We start from the raw sequence: 18,821 nt of genomic DNA, 5'->3' as shown, positions 1-18,821 counted from the left end.
ACATCATATCAAACACAGAAACACAATGCAACATAGAATCAACAATCAAAACACGACATTAAGTCAAGTTCCATCAATAAATTTGTAATTGATTACGTTTCAAATACAATCCTAAACAGGTGGGGTTTTTAGTCGAGTTTGCATCCATAGAAGGTTTTCCTGTTACACTCCTACTGTGTTATATGGAACAAAATACCTATTGCTATTTTTATTCCCATTCACGCTCACAATCACACAGCTTAAAACGATGTAGACAGCATTTTAATGGGCTTCTGGCAATAGAGGCTAGATCAGCTATTTTCTGCAGGAAAGATACTGACTGATCGAAATCTCTAAAGTTCTGAAGTAGCATTTATGCCAAAAGCTCATGAAATACTACAGTTCTTATTATTTTTTGGTGGACTGCAGTGCAATACCCCTGCGCTTGACATCTACATATTTTTAATTAGCTAGGGGCTTCTCACTTCCACTGTAAGGCCTCACCCCTGACTTGACCTTTTGAAGGTAATCCAAAGTAAGTCCTGGTTTTCTAAAAAAAAAAAAAAAAAAAAAAAAACAGTTTAGAATTTATTATCTACTAATTTGACTTTGTGTTTATGGTAAGGATTAGGCATTCTTGTTGCAGAGCAATTATTTCGGTACATGTATTAACAAGAACAGGCCTGGGACTGTCACTGCTAGCATGTTAGCATGCTAGTTTTAGGACGTAGCTCACAGCTAAATGCTTACAAAACGACTGAAAAATGACACACAAAATATTTTTTTTTATGTAACTTTTGTTTATATAAGAGGGTCAAGCAACCCACCAGAACAAAATTATAGCCACATCCACCAACGCCTCTGCTTTGGAGGCCGACGAGTCTGCTGGCTAGATGTAGCACTCCCACTCTGAAATCCACAAAATCCCACACGCATCCAGTCTTAGACAAGTGCACTCCCACTGTTTGGCTATCTCCAGCTACTGAGGCGCTACATTATGCCTTTCTTCCTCTGTCCCACTGTACTGAAATGCAGTTGTGTTTTTGTTTTTTTTAAATAAATGTCAAATTTTAATAGAAACGTGTCGCCTGAATCCAAACAAAGTCATCGCTCCACTTGAAGTGAACGGGTGAGAATCTGCCAAGGCATTTGCAATAGTTTATTGGGTCGATATCACTGCATTCTAAAAGATGCTTTTTCTTTGTTTAATTGACCATTAGACGGGGAATTCGACAGAACTTCCACTGAATTGAGTGAATGAACGCACAGAAGCCACAGCTCACAAACGGGGCAGGGAGATGGAGTTGGGGTAAGTGATTGTGGCGAGTTCATTCAGTCTGTGGTTAGAAGCTTTCGGGCATTTACCAGAAGGTCTTTGTTAATACAAAGGAAGCAGTTAGACTTCTCTCTTTTTTAAATTGTTTTTATTATTTTGGGGGGTAAAAGTCACACAATATTGTTATGCAGTAAATAGAGTTGACAGCTTATGACATGAATAATAATGTATACATCTGCAAATCACTTGCTAAAATTTTTTTCTGTATGACAAACATACATTTTTTTTAATCTTTAGTTAGTTCACATTCTGATACTGTATGTTAGAGTAGTGTCTGTTGTAAATACATGGTTGCCATGCAGGGACATCAGGATGCAGAGAGAGGGAGAGACAGAAGCAGACCAGCAGGTGAGAGACAGTAACACACAACAATGGATATTTTAATTAAATGTTTGTGGCTGAAAATGACAGGAGAAAAAAAACAAAACATTTTGGATTTTTTGCCTCAGTCTGTGTGTTTCAACCTTTTTAGAGTCGTGGCTCATGTTTGGCAAATTACTGAATGCAGGGCTGGAAAGTGAGACGGCACACTGAGTTATCAGTGAGAAGCTAAGGCAGTGGTGCCCAAAGTCGGTCCTGGAGGGCCGGCATCCTGCATGTTTCAGTTCTCTCCCTGGTTTAACGCACCTGGTTCAAATAATGGCTCAGTCGAAGCCCTAAGAAGAACACTGACATGCTGAAGAGGTTGTTACTACCACTGGGGAGAGAACGAGGACAGGCAGGGTGCCGGACCTCGAGGACCGACTCTGGGCACCACCGAGATTAAAGATGCAAGTCATTTTGTTCAAGAGGAACTGGAAAAATATGTTTTTTGGGGGCAGTGTGCCACTTTGAGAAAACACATACCTATGATATATACTGTAGTTAATTTATGCATCTAATTTATTCTTCAGTTAGGAAATGCTTTAAGTTTGTGTCGCTGGTGTTACACATGAGACATAACTCCCCAAGAAAAAAGAGGAAAGCAACAATGTATGTTTTTACTGAATAAAATGAGAAATGTATAGTAACATACTGTGACAATCTGACTATTGGATTGTAAATAGTAACGCTTTAGATTACTCGTTTCTGAAACAAGGGGTCAGATTAGAGTAAGGAGTTACTAAGTAACATGTTGATGACTCCATTGTTTATGACATTTCTGCGCAAGCTATTTACGGATCTGCCAGGTTTCCAATATTTGTCGCCCCCAATGATAATCTTGTTCCTACTGCCTTGAAAACACGTCATTAATAAGTCACGTTATTGCTTGGATTTGAATCGGTATGTTTTGCATCCAGTGAAAACAAGAATGTTGTCAAATAAACTGGACAACATGCCGGAAATTTTGTGAAACTTCAACGCCCGAGACCAAATGCGGTCGAGTCCGAGACGAGAACCACAGAAACACACGTAGCCTTTATTAGCAAATTCCATGACTTTCCAGGTTTTCCATGACCGGTACAAGCCCTGCAGTTTCACCAGAACAACCAGTAATTCAGCCTGAAAAGACTCACACAGAGAGAGAGACGGTGGTATTAGAAAGTTTAACTGACAAATGAAAATCTTTGGCGCTCGGACCCAGGAGGAAGACGTTGCCCTGGTAACTGCTGTCAGAGAGAATGAGCCACTGTGTATGAAGATTCCTCCCCCTTGGCCCGGACACTGGTGGTGGAGAGGATGGTGAAGACTGAATGGATATCGAAGAAGCCACGAGCTGAAGGTGGAGGAGGGTTGGGGGAAGGTTGAAGCTCAGCCAACGAGCAGAAGCCGATGAGCAGCTGGACCGTATCAAGGGAGCGACGCTTGATGATTGGAGGAGGAGACCATCACCGATAGGTCGGAATCGAGGCGCATGATGTCATGCTTGGTTGAGCAGGTGAGATTAATCTTGACGAGTCTTCCAGTTTGAATTTAACCATTTCCTTCTTTTCCCACAACCTTTCCCAAACCAGAGCATCTTCAGCCCTCAAACCCAAGTTCTGCCTGTTTAGGTTCTGGATCTCTAGACAATCTGCCTCATGCTGCCTTTGGAGATTGTCCAGTTCCTCAGAAAGACTCTCCAGCTCTCCAGTTTGCTGATCCATAGTCGGCTGTGCCTTCTTCAAGTCCATCTGAAGATCCTGGAGTGTTCTTCTCAGAGATTGTTGGAGCATTTCCAAACAATCCACTGCGTCTCTCATGTCCGTGTGTTCCTGCCCTGTCTCCTCAGGCGCTGCACGAAGAGACACCAGCTGTGCATTTAATGCATCGTTTTCATTTGCCAGCATATCACATTTTGTTTTCAGGTCTGGTCGCCTGCAAGCACTTCTGCTAGACTTGGAGCGCTCAATCTTTCTACAGAGATTTTGTCCAATATGTTTTAGTTCTACGTTTTCTTTCTCCAGTCTCTCATCCAAAATGCTGGCAAGCTCATCAGGCACAGGTTGGTCACTACCATCTTCAGCCATCTTTTTTTTACCTGTGTTGCTGGAAAGTCCAAGATTGTTGGGGTATGAAATCCAGTTTTGTTCTTGTGTCTCAGCGCAATCTAACATTCAGAACAAATGAGTAAGGATTAAAGGGAGATGGATCACAGTCTGATTTTGTTATTTTATATGAAATATTGTCATTTTGGTCCTTAAAACGTCCACTTAAAATTTCCACTTAACCTTATATTTTGGTCTGTCTGATTATGACTGATAATTTAATCATTTATTCAATACTTGAGTAGGCTATATAAAAGCAAACACTTTTTTGCTCTTGAGTAATTTCTTGTTCGGCTACTTTTTACTTTTACTTGAGTAAAAACGCGTTGCAGTACTGATGATCTTTCTTGAGTACAATTTTTGGAACATTCTGCCCACCTTTGCATAGCAAACAGTTGAACTTTGGATCAGCTTACATCTGTTTTTGCTTCTCTTTTTGTTCAAAATCTATTTACATTTACACCGTGTTCCAAATGATTATGCAAGTGATATTTTCTCTGATTTTCTGAAATGGTCAGTGCAAATGATGGTCAGTGTAATTTTCAAGTCATGAACTATTACAGTATAAATCAAATTTTACTGAACAAAGCTCCCCATGACAACAGTATTTTTTTCAAAAATAAAAAACTCAAAATGCAAAATGTTCCAAATTATTATGCACAGGAGATTTTCTAAACATTTTATAGATTGTAAAGATCTGCAAATGGTCATTATTTGAATGTGCAGCATTAAGTGTTCACATGAACTAAAATCAAAAGCTATTTCAATCAAAAACATCTTAACAGACCAAGTTACATGTTAACATAGGACCTTCTTTGACATCACCTGCACAATTCTTGATCCGTTGAACTTGTGAGTTTGTGGAAAGTTTCTGCTTGAATTTCTTTGCAGGATGTCAGAAAACCTTCCCAGAGCTGCTGGTTTGATATGAACTGCATTCCACCCTCAGATCTTCTGCTTGAGGAAACTCCAAAGGTTCTCAATAGGGTTGAGGTCAGAGGAGGATGGTGACCACACCATGAGTTTCTCCCCTTTTATGCCCATAGCAGCCAATGACACAGCAGCATTCATTGTCATGCGTGAAGATGATTTTGCTACTGAAGGTTCGGCTCTTCTTTTTGAACCATGAAAGAAAGTGATCAGTCAGAAAGTCCATATCCTCCTGAGACCCTGCATCCTCATATGAGGACATTACATTTTTGTAAACACAGATGTAAATAATAACATTGATTGAATGGTCTTATCGTCACACAGATAGACCCAATGTCCTCGTCTGAGGACATTGGGTTTTGAGAAAACCACTTATTGTAGAAAGCTGAAATTTCATTTTTAGGCCAATTGGGTCCTTATGATCCCAAATGACAAGGAGAAATGTATATGCAAAAACAGACCCATTGTCCTCATATGAGGGCATTGGTTTTGACATAGTTCAAGAGCACATAGAAAGCTAAAATTTAATTTCAACTACAATTAGGTCATACTAATCCCAAATAGTAAGGAGACATAAAAAATGCACATCAAACAAAAGCCCGGGTCTCAGGAGGATATACTTTGCTGAGGTCATTTTCACACCTTCATGGACTCTGAAGGGGCCGACCAATGATTCTCTCCTCATGAATTCAGCCCAAAGCATGACTCCACCACCTCCTTGCTGACGTTACAGCCGTGTTGGGATGTGGTGGCCGTCCACCACTGATCCACTACTGCGTCCATCTGGACCATCCAGGGTTGCACAGCAGTCATCAGTGAACAAGTCTGTTGAAAATTCATCTTCATGTATGGCTGGAGCCACTGTGACCATTTCTGCTTGTGAGCTCTGGTTAGGGGCCCAATAGTAGGTTCATGCACTGAAAGCCTCTGGAGGATCCTCCACCTTGAGGTTCCAGAGGCTCCAGCAGCTTCAAATACCTGTTTGCTGCTTTGTAAGGGCATTTTAACAGCTGCTCTCTTAATCCAATGAATGTGTCTAACAGAAACCTTCCTCATTCTGCCTTTATCTGTACAAACCCACTTTTGTTCTGAATCAGCCACAAATCTCTTCACAGTACAATAAATGCTTCAGTTTTTGTTAAATATCTAATGTTTTCATATCTTGTCATACGGCACTACACTATCTGATGATTTTTGTCAGCAGAGAGATCATTTCTCTTTCCCATATTGCTTGAAACCTGTGGCCTGCTTAATAATGTGGAACATCCTTCTTAAGTAGATTTCCTTTAATTGAGCTCACCAGACAAACTAATCAACCAGCTCTCTGAAATTAATTATAGTGATTCAAAGAGCCCTGACACACAATACCATCTATAAATCTAATAGCACAACAAAAAATGTCATCTTTATGACACTTAAATCCAATTTGCATAATAATTAGGAACATGGTGTATAAGACCAAAGTAAAGTGAGTCAACACAGAATCAAGTTTTTAAAACAGGATTTCATTTTTAAGAAAAACAAACCTATCCAAACAAAACAGCTAATATCAACTGCTTGTGACAACTTTCTGACCCACTCTTCTTTGCAGAATTGTTTTAATTCAGGCATACTAGAAATTAAGGTTTCAGTTAGACTTTGACTAGGCCCCCTCCAAAACTTTCATACTGGATTTCCCATTATTAAGAGATGGATTTGCTGGTGTGGTGACTTTATATATTGCATATTGTGTCATTAAATGACACAATATGTCATTTAATGTCATTTAAATGACACAATATGCAAAGAGTTCCCAATAATACAAATAATACCAAAATCTTGTTTTTCTTTTTTTTAATCTAACTGTGTTGTTGTTTTCCTCTCTGTATGAACCCATAACTACTTCAAGGCCAAAGTTATCAAGGCAACCCTCCCAAAAATGAAATAATTGCTTCTCGTCCAGCAGATGGAGCTCAAAAATAACTCAACACAAAGTGAATAGATGAAGCACATTGTGCATCTGTCCTTCCTCATTTGATCAGTCATAACTCCGGACCCATTCACCATCTGTTTTCCTTCAGGGACGCAATAAGGGACTCTTTATTAAACCTCAGGCGGAACCAAAAAGGTGAATCGGAGGTGAGCAATAATCGAAAAATGCCACTTCGGTTGGCCGGGAGTCTTAATTGGATAAAATGAAAGTCTTTCAAATGCCACGGGCGTCTTTCGTGGTGTCATCTCTGAATGACATTTTGGCAATCATTTATCTTCGGCCCATGTCCGGCACCTCAACAGGACAAATGCGCAAGCGGGTTCAAACGCCGCCGAAGCACTGCTCACGCCATGTTTTGTCACTGTCAAAAGTTTCCTAACTTTTCCGGAAGTTGAATAATAAAATGTTGGTAGTTTAATATGTTGGCAGATTTTTCATGAGTTTAGGTATTTTTATTATTTTTACAAAACAAAAACAATTGCAATATGATAATGGTAAGGAATATGATTCCCTTTATTAGACTCATATTTAAATATGATTGATGTTAAGACTGGGGGTTGTTCAGGCATGAATGGCCTGTTTAAGGTCCTGCCACAGCATCTCATAAACTGAAGCGCAGACGTTCTCCACCAGACTTTTCTAACAGAGAACATAATTCACGGTTCCTTAATTACAGAAAGTGTTCCAGGCACTAAAGCAGCAAAGCAGCCCAAGATCATCACACTACCATGAAAGTTATCAAAACTAAACCAGTATTTCTGAAATAATGGTTATGTTTTACACCAGGATGCACACCTTCTAAAAAGGTATATTTTTTCCTCATGAGCCCTATTCACCAAAAAGTCTTGGGCCTTATCAAAATGGTTTTTCTCTACTTTTTTGGCTGCCGTTTCCCCCTCTGTTCTTGTTTTACTTCCGTTTTTGGCATAATGAGCTGCTTTCTGGGATGTTTCAGCCTACTTTGTCTTGTCAGACAAGTTCTATTTTGGTGAGTTCCTAATTGTACAAGTGTGGCCTTGATCAAGCCTTGGTTTGGCTGTGGAAGTTGAACCAGAAATGTGGTAAATTTCAGTTAATTTGGGATTCATGAGAGGTGGTGGAGGTCTTACTTTCCACATAGAACTAGATTAGTTTTGATAACTTTGTTTGGCAAATTAATGAAGGCATTATTTGAGAAATGCTTTTTGAATTTGCTAATTTTACCTTTGGCTGACATTGATAAGTAAGCATGACCAAATAAAAAACAAAAAAGGTCTGCGTATGCTTTTCTCGCACATAGGACTGCTAATGAAACCTGGTCAAAATAATTCTTAGTGACCTTGGGCAAAGAACCATCTACAAATTTGCAACAGTTCAACAATATAATCTGGGAAATTAAATAATAAAAAGTGATTATAAGAAACATGGCAGGAATTGTGATTACAAAATATTAAAGGGGAGTGCAAAGCGAGAATAATCATTAAAAAAAATCAAAGCCCGAGAGGGAATAGATTACAAACATTAAACAAGAAAACTGAACACAAAACACAATTATTTTAGCAAAAAATTTACAAATTTGTTTGGTGAGTTCACTGCCAGCCTTCTCATTAGAACATGTCCTTTGGAAACACAATTATCCCTAAGTTTCCTCAAGTGGAGGCTTAAAAATGACTCGCAGCATAAGAGTGATTGATGGACTCAAAAGCAAGCTCAGTCCATTTATTACAGTTTAGTCTCTGGTTAAAAGAGGGGAAAAACCGAAAGAATGCTAAAAATAAATTATTGCAAATATAATATGCTGCCATTATTCAGACTGACTCACCACCAGTGGAAAGAAACCGCTCAAATTTTCTCTGGTAAACAATGAACTATTGATTCCTCTACGTTTGCCAGACAACAGCAGACGATAGAGAATAAGCTGTGGTTGGGATTTCTTTTGAGTTATCCATCATATTCCAGGAAAATTAGATTCAGAAGACATTTATTCAACACGAGGTCCAAAACATTGAACCTTTTAAACAGATTTATCAATACATACAAGCATATATTTGCTCTACACAGGGGCAGATGACAACAAAACAATGGCGGATAGCATTGTGCTGTGTTATGCTACTTAACCTTGTCAATTTAACACAAGTTCTGGTAATGGTTGTACGCGTCTTACATGAACACTTGGTTCATTTGGAGACAGGTTACTGTTTTCTAAACAACCTGGAAGCTAGTGAGGTGGTAGCTAAAGGTCAAAACAGCATGCATGCTAAAATCACAGCGCCATCTACTGCCTTGGCATGACAACAACAGTAGACTTGAGGTGTCTTGGCAGTGTCGTCTATAGTTGGAACTTTTCCATGATCAACATCCAAAAATACTGGCAGTTTCCAGACAACGGTCTCATATCAACGTAGCCTACTGAAGTTTTTAAAGTAGAGCAGATTGAAGACGGTTAAGGTAGTGAAAAATTAGGTGGAATTGCCCTTAAGACATTTCCTGAAACTTTAACTGCAATCAGTAGCCAACACTTGGTGTAATGTTTGATTACAGTAAAATGTATCAAAAGAAAACATGTCAGTGACGTATGATATTTAGGCCAAGCATTTTCTTGATAAGGTTTTCTTTAAAGAAAAAAGTCTGTGTCTAATGTTGATCCGAGACATGCTAGTCATTAGCCTCCCCAATGCTAATGCTAGTCTTTCTTTGCTTATGGACAGTAGAGGAAGAAGGCAATCCAATGGGTGACCAGCCTTGGCATTCTAATCTCTAGCCTAACCAATGCTAATGCAAGTGAGTAGTCTCTTTCTCATTTGCCAGCGCTGACCTCTCTGATATTGGTCCCATTAATCACATTATTTGCTGACTTCAGAATAGACATGGCCTCTTGCGACAAGGAAGTAGCTGCCGCCAGGTGCAATAGTCTTAATTTGGCCCAAATCTCCAATGTCTATGTCACTATGCCTTTAAATAATTTTGGAAAGCCCAGATAATGATTTCATAGTTTTGCAAGCCTCTGGTAGGTTAATCCTCAGCACATCTGGGTGACAACACTGCTTCCTTGAGTGTCGTGTGTCCCAGAGATGAATGCACTTTGTTGGAAAACATATGGAAAGGATTACATTACTGTGATGCAATAATATTTTATATATTCAAAGTGGCTTGAACTAACTGGCAATAGTATCTTTAAATTTAGGCAAAAAGCAGATAAGCAACGTTTTACTAAAAATAACTGCACGGCCGTCATCACAGTCCCTGCTGTCTCTGCTTCTCTGCAGCTTGGAACTCACATTTGACTCTGAAGTATTTTGGCTATAGACGCTTGGTAAATTTGATTGATCTAATTTTTTAAAAGGACCTTTATGGGGGAACAGAATTACGTGCAGAATGTTCAGCCAGATTTGAGAATCATTTGGACCATCTGTCCGTCAGCGGTAGTGGATTTTCAGCACAGTGACCACGCTTAGAGCTCATCTTTTTTTCATTTCGGGAATGTGTGGTTTTACACATTAGCAACAAAACTGGAGCATTTATACATGGAGGGGCTTTATCACTCTATATCAATGCTGAAGTATTCTTGCACGTTTGTGTTTGTGACCTTTTGAAGTCAATATCTTTGCAGAAACTCTCACACAAACAATGGAGACATTTACCAACGGTCCAAATGAAGCCTTTTAAATCTCCGGTCAGCCTTTTACACTTTTTTGCTTCTCAGATCTTTAAACACAAAGTTTGGGTCAATGCCCATGGATCTCTATTAATCTCCTCTCTGTTTTTTCTTCAAATCTGTCCTCCCTCCAAGCCAACAACTTTAATGCCTGACACACACAAAAACATGGTAGACCGTCTTCTTCCCCTGGGGCACCTTCAAATCACCTCTCTGAATAATTCAGCCCGCTTGCTTTGTTCATCGATCCCCCTCTTCACGTCTCCCTCACGCAGACACATATTTCACTTAACACACACGCTGGGAAGAAACGTAGTATGCGCTGTTCATTACAATTCAACACCGCTTCGAATCTGCACTCTTCCCCTTACTAATTCCAACTACAGGCTGGAGTTTGCTTTGATTTTTGGATCATTGTGTAACCTGGTTGTTGTTATAATTACACAAAATGTCTTTTTTTGTTGTTGTTTGTATTGCTCTCTACCTGACCGAAAAGCTGTCATTGTTTTGAATGTGTTACTTTAAGAACAGTAGCCCCTCCTTTTTATTTCTTCTTCTATGGTTTTGTCTTTAAAATGTTTGCGTCCCTTAGGCCCTCCCCTTTTGTCATGTTGTCCTGCGGGAGAGGTGTGTCCTATTTACTTTCTATCTAAATACTTCCAGTTTATTTGTAGATTTATTAAGTTGATTTCTGTTATGTATTTTTGTTTGTGTAGGACTTGGAGCGGGCAGCTTGTAACTATTGTTTTTCTGTTGGATATTTTCGTCAGGTATGTTGTATAGAAAAGGTTTATTTTATTTAATGTGAGACATGATCCCCGCCCTTTTTGTCATGTTGTCCTGCGGGAGAGGACTTGGAGCGGGCAGCTTGTAACTATTGTTTTTCTGTTGGATATTTTCGTCAGAATAAATCTTTGAAAGCCAAACAGAGTCACGGCCTGACTAACATCTGATAACCAGCACAACGCAGAAGGGATCCGGTTACAATTGCAAGATGAGAAATGAATTCTAAAGATTTAAATCCGTTGCTCCTGGGACTGATATACAAGTGCCAAAAGTATTTCAGGATCTGGGTTCAGAACAATGTTCATCAATCATCTATACCAGCTTATTCTTGCAGGGTTGAAGCAAAGACTGCCGGGCAGTTATTGGGGGAGAGGCAGTGTACACTCTGGACAGGTTGCCAGTCCATCACAGGGCAACGCAGATGACAGACTGAGGGAAGCTCTGCTGATGCTGGACGTTACTTCCAGTAATGGTAGTCAATTGAGATTTCTCCAGTGGTTTCCAAACAAACGTAGGTAGCAATAGCAGAGAATGACTGTGGTAGGTATTCAGCTCAACGAAGTCCAAAGATTTTAGAATGTGTGGCGTTCATATGGCTTGAAGCAAATACAAATAGAGGCTTGAAGACATTACAAGGGTCAATCATCAGGTGAAGAATTGTGGTCCAACAGTCCGCTTTATTTCCAGCAGCATTCATGAGAAGATTCCAGTCAACCTGGTGGAAACCTGCAGTTCGATAGTTATTAAAACACACCCAAACACACTCACACTCCAGAAACATGACAGCTGCATTTCCTTTGGCTTAGTAACTTTTTAAGTCTTACCACAGACTCAGTTTACTTTAGATGTGTATACATTGAGATAAATTGCACATATGTGGACTCTACATACTAATTAGGTGGCTTCTGAAGGCAGCTGGTAAAAAATAAATAAAATAAATGGGGATGAATACAAATGTATTCCACACTGGTCATTTGTGAGAAATCTACCCCCTTCTGTACAAATATCATCCTTGGGTGTGGCTGTTCAGGGCCTTAGCCGCTGGTAAGGCCTCCTCCCATGGTAAATTGGCCTCAGGGGAAGGACCAAGTGAGTAATGATTTAAGACTTTAATGAATGGTAGACTATAGATGATGTTTACCCCCCCGCCCCCTCCGAGTCAGGGAGGGGAGGTAGAACTCACTGGGGAGTGGTTGATGGTCGAGACTAGGCTCTGGGGTTTGCATAGGCCCCATTACCTGAGGGATATTGCGGTCAGGTGCAGTGGAAGCCTGGAAACAGATGAGAGTGATTACCCTGAAGTACTAATAATCATAATTGGACTCCAGGGACAGGGTATGTCGTTCAGCTCCGAGCTGGGGTGTGAAGTTGAGCAGTACTAGATTGATATAGTTGGTATTCCCTTTGCGTAGCGTTTGCTCTCTGGAATCCCAGAGACTGGTCTATCTCCTACTCCTGTGTTGCCCAGGGAGAGACACTAGTTGAGTGTGGGGATATTTTCAAGCCCCTAAGCAAAGCATCTTGATGTTTTCTGTTCTTAACCACCAAGCAACTTTTCAGAGTACTCCTCAGTCTTGGAGTCTTTGGTCGCTGCCCTGGAAGGGGATTCCCTTGTGCACCTGGGGGACGTAGTGCCCATGTGGGCAGTGAGGAGGTATTTTTAGGGGGGTTATTGGGAGGAACATTCTCCTAGATCTGAATCCAGAAAGTGACTTGTTATTGGAGATCTACGCTAGGCATTAGAGAGCTAGAACAAACTTCACAGTCACATATAAGGTAATTCCCAAATGTACTTTATACCACACAACCTTGGGCCAAAGGTCCACTATTGATTCTATAATCAAATCAAGATTTGGGTGAAGAAGAAAAGTCTAGAAATTTAAACTGATCACCGCCTGGTTTGAGTTGGATTGTGGTGAGAATGAACAGAGAACATGTGGCCAAGGTTTTCAAGGAGAGAGTTACTCTCATATACCAGAGGATAGTGGGGATGTGGAGTCCGAATGGGTTATGTTCAGTATGTGTCGGATGACGTCAAAGATGCCCCTTCTAACCTGGTTCTCTTCACGATGCTCATGGGTGAAATCTCAAGATGTCGTCACAAATGAAGAGGGAGTGAATACAATGGGTTTGAATACTTTCCCAAAGCACTGTTGTACAACTCGTAGACATTTTTTGTTGCATGTTTGGACATTGTCTAACACCATTCATCTTTTGGATACAAGGGAACTGTCCTTGCTAAACTAACTGTAGACAGACTGGTTGGAAGATAAAGCTTTCAACAATCAGCTTTGAATTGCTGAATTCCATAGACATTATGCAGAAAAGTTAAATGTTTTGTGATTAGACTTGTGTAGTCAAGAAGTTTTCCATAGTAATGGATAAACTGACCACCATGTCAGCATGTTGAGCACCAGATGTAGTCTGATCTGGTTTGTAGTAACTAATACTTACAAATCATTGTAAGTATTAGTTCTAATGATACTAATTACTTGGAATACTTGTCGTATTACTGTGTATTTCTGAAGAAATCATCTGCAAATGAGTATTTATAATCTTTATTCAGCTCAGTTAGTCTCAACAGACCCAAATCTTTTCACCCCAAATGATAAAGAAACCAGATGAACAAGAAGACAAACAGAAAGAGCTCTCTGCAAAAAATTTGGCATACAGTATGAATATTGCGTTATTACAGTTTTACAAACAAATGTACAACAAATACGTCATAAATAGGCTCTTTTTGGGTGACAGTGGGGAGCCAGCTTGGTGTGTTTCTTTTTTTTCCCCCCCTTTCCATGGAGGAGAAGCTGCTTCCTCTTATGAGGCGTACTCAAACTCTTCTGCACTGCGCCGGCCAAAATCCATCCATCCAATATAGTCCCTGTCCGCTATCCGATGCTTGGTGTCCAGACCGCCTTTTTTCTGGGCCATGGAGTTTCTACGCACAGAACCTGGAGGCAGAGATGGGGGCAGGGGAGAGATCGTGGGCGGAAGAGAAGAACAAAAGTCAAGTAAGTATTCCTGAGTGCAGAGAGATCTTCTTGGAGTAGAACTTTTATTTCACCGAGAACCTCTGACAGATCTGACTCTGAACACAGCTAAGAAGCAAGACACTAGAGATGTTTACCCTCTCAAGCTGAATTATTCAAAAGATACGTTCACTGGTTTGGGTGAGATGAGGCTTTCAGGATGACAAACATCGGAAAGTCGAATTGGCTGCCTTCAAACAGAATTTAGCAGAAAGCTGAACCGGCAAACAAATCACAAATGTTTAACACAACTTAAGAGTTTACGCCTTCCAACAAGCTTCTGGGATCTAAAGATGCTTGGATTTGTTCTACACTCCTTTCTAGATCTGCATCTTAAACTTATTTGCTCTGTGGAAACCCAGACGCAAATAGAAACCACATTCACACGTGCAATTTGGCTAAAAGAAAAGGAAGCCACAGCAGCAGCGGCTGGATTACAGCCTGACAGCTCCTCATTATCCTGTGCATCCACATGACCGCACATGAATGTGGACAAATGTGAGCCTCCTGTTTCTCCGAATACCTACGTCAACCTGCTCTCGCACCCTTTGACACCCCAACGCCTTGCACAGCCTCTCTTGTCTCTGATCTCCCGAATTCCCAGTTTTCAACTCATTCGATTCCAAGTGAAGGGGAAGCAGAGCCGCTATCTGTTCGGTAATCAATCCCGATCTCGCAGAGATGCACTTTTCACTCCACCCACGTCCTCCCACGCATCTTTCTCTCTCTCTCTCACACACACACACACACACACACACATGCACACACAGATATCTTCCTCAGCTTCCTGCTAAGCTGAGGAGACCGGCCGCAGAAGGCTCGACAACGACACCTCCCACACCGAAACACGCAAGTGAACAGCGAGAACGCGAGCAACACACACCCACTGACACCCAGCGAGCAGAGAGGCGCGCTCAGCCCCATAAGGCGTTACATTTGAATTTCAGTTGCCCTTTTGGCTGCTTCGGCGTCTGACTTAACAGCTTCCAAATTAATTTTTTTTTCTTTTTTTTTTTTTTGGTTTGTTAATGATTATGCGTATTATGCAAGAGTCAGGGAGAAACTTTAGCTGCTTCATTGTGGCTACAGCAAAAAAAAAAAACAACACATCTTAATGTCCGGCATGTAAAAAATAATGTTTATTTCATTTTTTTTCCCCCTTTTTGAGTTAGATTATTATTTTTAGTAATTAAGTCATTGATTAATGAATGAGTTACTTTAAGGTTTTCTCTCACAATGTTTTGACTAGCAGCTGATGACAGGAGGGACACAAAAAAATGACAACATAGGTTATTTAGTTAATTCATTAATTAAGATAAATCATTAAATAAATCAAATAAAACAAAAGTAAAAGACTGGCTTAGTGGCACTACTCAAATAACCATGGAAAATAAAGGCACTTTTTGTACTTTCATTCATTAATTTTGACCAATAAGTTGTGGCCACTCGCTCCTTTCACACAGATTCAAAAGAAAAAAAAAACATGATTATAACCTAAACCCTGCAGCTCTTCAAACTTTTAGATATTTTTTTATTAAATTGAAACGAGTGAGTTCCATCAATATTTCTGCTTAGACCAAAAAAACAAAAAAAAACAAAAAAAATTCCTCATTGAAGCTGATTTTAAGGTTCGAGGAGAATCTTTTCGATCAAATTTCCCACAGTTCACTTTGGTGAAATTGTTCTACACGAAGCTCTGATGCACACAGAGAAAGAGAGAGAGAGAGAGTCAGGAAATTTGAGATCCTGATGTGTGCAAAACCATTCTACCAAAGAGATCAGAGCGCTGGAGATATAAAAAAAAATTAAATAAATACTGACAACAATAGGAAAGATGGGGACAAAAAAAAAAGGAAAGTCAAGTGATTAGAAGCCAGATTCGGACTTAAATCGTATGAGAGGATCAACCGGAAGGCTGCTCACCCTGGAAGACCCTTTTTCAAACCACAAAAGCTTTCCAGAGCCACTAATTCATTTTACAAAGCTGCCTTTGCACTAATTCCAGTAATTAGCCATGACCCAGGGGAGACGAACGGCTGGGGGGGGGGGGGGGGGGAAAGCACTTGTGTGTGAAAATCAACATTGTTGCAAGTGCAACAAGATGTTTCTTTATGTTTGTCCACACACAGCAAACCCCAATATCAACCCCCCCCCCCCCCCCCTCTCTCTCACACACACACACACACACACACGCCAACACACACCTTTCCTGGAGGAGATGAGCCTTGCCAGCAGTTCGCTGAGGTTCGCGCGGGAATCTGCGTCCTCCTCAGTCTGAGAGAAAGGTTTCAGCTGGGGGCTCGAGCGGCTGTGTCGGAGGTGGGTCTCCCCCAGGGTGGGGGCGTCAGCCTCGAAGACGGCTGCGGAACACACACACACACACACACACACACACACACATACATGAGGTCACGCGCTCTGATCTAAAAACCTGGATTTGCCGGAACGCGCTCGAGTACCTTCAGAGGGAACTGAGAAGTAGCGCTGGTCCTCGTCTGCGGGCTTTGGGGAGAAGGGCAGCCCGAAGCAGCTCGAACACAGGACCGCCAGCACAGCGCACACACACAGTCCGACAGTCATCTGAAACACAGAGAGGAGAGCGGCTTGCTTTATTCTTTTAGGTGTAATCTCCCACGATGAGACGGCTCGGACCGTCTGCCAGGCAGCCGCTCTTCCACAGGACAAAGAGGTTAGTCTGAGAGTTAGAATATTCACACAGTCATCCACAATATAACAGCTTCTATGGCAGCAGGTGAGACGGACCTGGGGAACCTGAATAGCAGGTCGAACTGAGCTAAAAAAAAAAAAATGTATAAATAAATAATAATTTTTTAAAAAAAACTCTTGGTCGATTTTGCCATCAGGCAAAATCTCCCAAGACTGATCTCTATGAATTAAATCCGTAAAGAGTTTCAGTTTTATTCATAAATTCAATTTAACATGGTCAGACAGAGAGATAAAGACTGAATGGGGAAAACTTCCTCCAAAAAAAATCAAGGAATTTTATCTTTTGAGAAGAAAAATATTCGTTTTGATGGAATCTAAAAGAGTATGCCTCACGTCACAATAAAATGACATTTCGATTTTTAAAAACAACAGCCAACCACAAGGCTTAGACCACCGGCACTGTAAATGTATTAATTAACAATAAAAATATTCAAACGTAATGTCATAAAATACTTCAGGACCAAAATAAAAACAGCCTTACCTTGAGAAAACAGGCTTGCCGTATTCAAGAAGTGTGCAAGAACAGAGCACTTCTCTGGTGAGTGGGAAGGATGCCCCCTTTTATACTCCTCGCTCAGCCCCTCTCAGTCTGGGTGTGTGTGTGTGTGTGTGTCGGTGTGTGTACCATGTTCGTGAGGCTGATGCAAACGAAGCCTTGGCGATACGACAGCATGCTTCACTTTTACTGCCTGTTTGCATGTCATAAACTAGTAGATCTGGAGATGCATGTTTGTTGTGGGCTGGCAACAAACTGCCTGACTAAAGAAAAACCGTGAAGTGCCGTTGAAATGTTTAAAAAGTCGAGGGGTTTTTAGTGGGTAGTTTTACAGATGAAGTGTTTTTGTGAATGTGTAATACAGCTGGGATCAGGGGGGAATGGCAGAGTAGGTGTATGCACACGCGCCCACGCATAGATGCTGAAAAAGTGAGAAGCACCAAGGAGAGCTGCTCATTTCCTGGAGCAGGTGGGAGTGAGACGTTGGTGGACGGGTGCTCCACTCACCCCACCCCTGCTTTAATCACCAGGGATTAACCTGGTTCATCGATCAAGGCCGGGTGGCAAATCAGTGGGTCTGAGTCGATGGCTATCGATCAAATGTTCCGACTTAATGTTTTTATTAGTAGGGTTGAAGGTCCGCTGATGCACGGTTGGGTTGATGTTTCACTTGCTGCTGAAACAAAGGAGGTCGAGGCTTGCAACTGAAGTTAAGATGGGCGGCGAACTCATAGAGGGATACGGACACCCTGTCACTCTGCTGCTCTAATGAGGAGAGAAAGATGATTGGCAGATCAGAAGCGGACGCTCACATGCGTTCACAGTAATCAGTTCTTGATAGAATGTGTGCTGGTGTTCAGTGAAATATGAATTTGGAGTTCATTTCTCTCAAAAACTCATCTGTGAACCTCAAAAACTCTACGCTTTAATATTCAAACACCTGTCACATTCTTTAATTGCTTTGTGTGTGTATTGAAACACGGCTTTTCTCCTTCATTAAGTCAATGTCTATCAGTTTACCCAATAAGTCACGTCTCCACCTACACCAGCAGATGATACGACCTGTCCTGTCTACTCTAATTATATATTTTTTTTTAAACTGGCGGCTTAACGAAGCCCCCAGCTGTCTGATCCAAAGAGTTTTTCTCAAGAGTACAGGTCCGTCTAAAGGAAATATAAGAATCAAAATTGATTAGTTAAAATTTTAAAAAAAGAATTACCATGGATGAACAGTGTTTTGAATTTTATCTAAACTTTGTTCATAATTTAAGTAGAATGACACCCCAACCATACTATTAAGTGTCAGCAGCCAGTAGTTGTGTCTCCATTAACCGGCATTTCGGGAATAAATTTGCAAAATTGTGGCAATTAAAAAAAACAACACATTTTTTGCTAAAATGTTTTGATCAAGGTGGTTTTTCAACCGTATTAATGGTGAGGATGATGGCAAGGAATGTTTTTTGAATGAGTCACCGCATGAACAAA

The 18,821-nt window shown here is 40.8% G+C and overlaps 1 protein-coding gene and 2 long non-coding RNA genes across 3 annotated transcripts; 2 read left to right on the top strand and 1 right to left on the bottom strand.

Moving 5' to 3' along the window:
- Positions 1–201: 201 nt before the first annotated feature.
- Positions 202–3,929, top strand: LOC111610487. The gene is made up of 3 exons (XR_002753665.1): positions 202–1,288; positions 1,618–1,663; positions 2,880–3,929. It is a non-coding gene; the product is annotated as an uncharacterized LOC111610487 (long non-coding RNA).
- A 2,190-nt stretch (positions 3,930–6,119) lies between these two features.
- LOC111610407 lies at positions 6,120–11,224 on the top strand. Its single transcript, XR_002753649.1, has 2 exons — positions 6,120–10,925; positions 11,015–11,224. It is a non-coding gene; the product is annotated as an uncharacterized LOC111610407 (long non-coding RNA).
- Positions 11,225–13,626: 2,402 nt separating this feature from the next.
- cck (cholecystokinin) lies at positions 13,627–17,429 on the bottom strand. Its single transcript, XM_005812187.2, has 4 exons — positions 17,322–17,429; positions 16,573–16,693; positions 16,318–16,473; positions 13,627–14,035 (listed from the first exon to the last, which is right to left on the bottom strand). The coding sequence occupies exons 2-4, from the start codon at positions 16,691–16,693 to the stop codon at positions 13,902–13,904; spliced, it is 411 nt and encodes a 136-aa protein (XP_005812244.1). The 5' UTR covers positions 17,322–17,429; the 3' UTR covers positions 13,627–13,901.
- Positions 17,430–18,821: the final 1,392 nt, after the last annotated feature.

The sequence above is a fragment of the Xiphophorus maculatus genome, chromosome 13 (genome assembly GCF_002775205.1).
Source record: "Xiphophorus maculatus strain JP 163 A chromosome 13, X_maculatus-5.0-male, whole genome shotgun sequence".
Classification (NCBI taxonomy): Eukaryota; Metazoa; Chordata; class Actinopteri; order Cyprinodontiformes; family Poeciliidae; genus Xiphophorus; species Xiphophorus maculatus.
This window is presented reverse-complemented; position numbering and strand designations above follow the sequence as displayed.

Excerpts from the sequence above, each read along its gene's own strand:
- cck (XM_005812187.2), bottom strand. The coding sequence starts at position 16,693 with ATGACTGTCGGACTGTGTGTGTGCGCTGTGCTGGCGGTCCTGTGTTCG. Across the intron at positions 16,474-16,572 it reads CTTCTCAGTTCCCTCTGAAG|CCGTCTTCGAGGCTGACGCC; the intron begins GTACTCGAGCGC and ends TGTGTTCCGCAG. Across the intron at positions 14,036-16,317 it reads GCTCATCTCCTCCAGGAAAG|GTTCTGTGCGTAGAAACTCC; the intron begins GTGTGTGTTGGC and ends CTCTGCCTCCAG.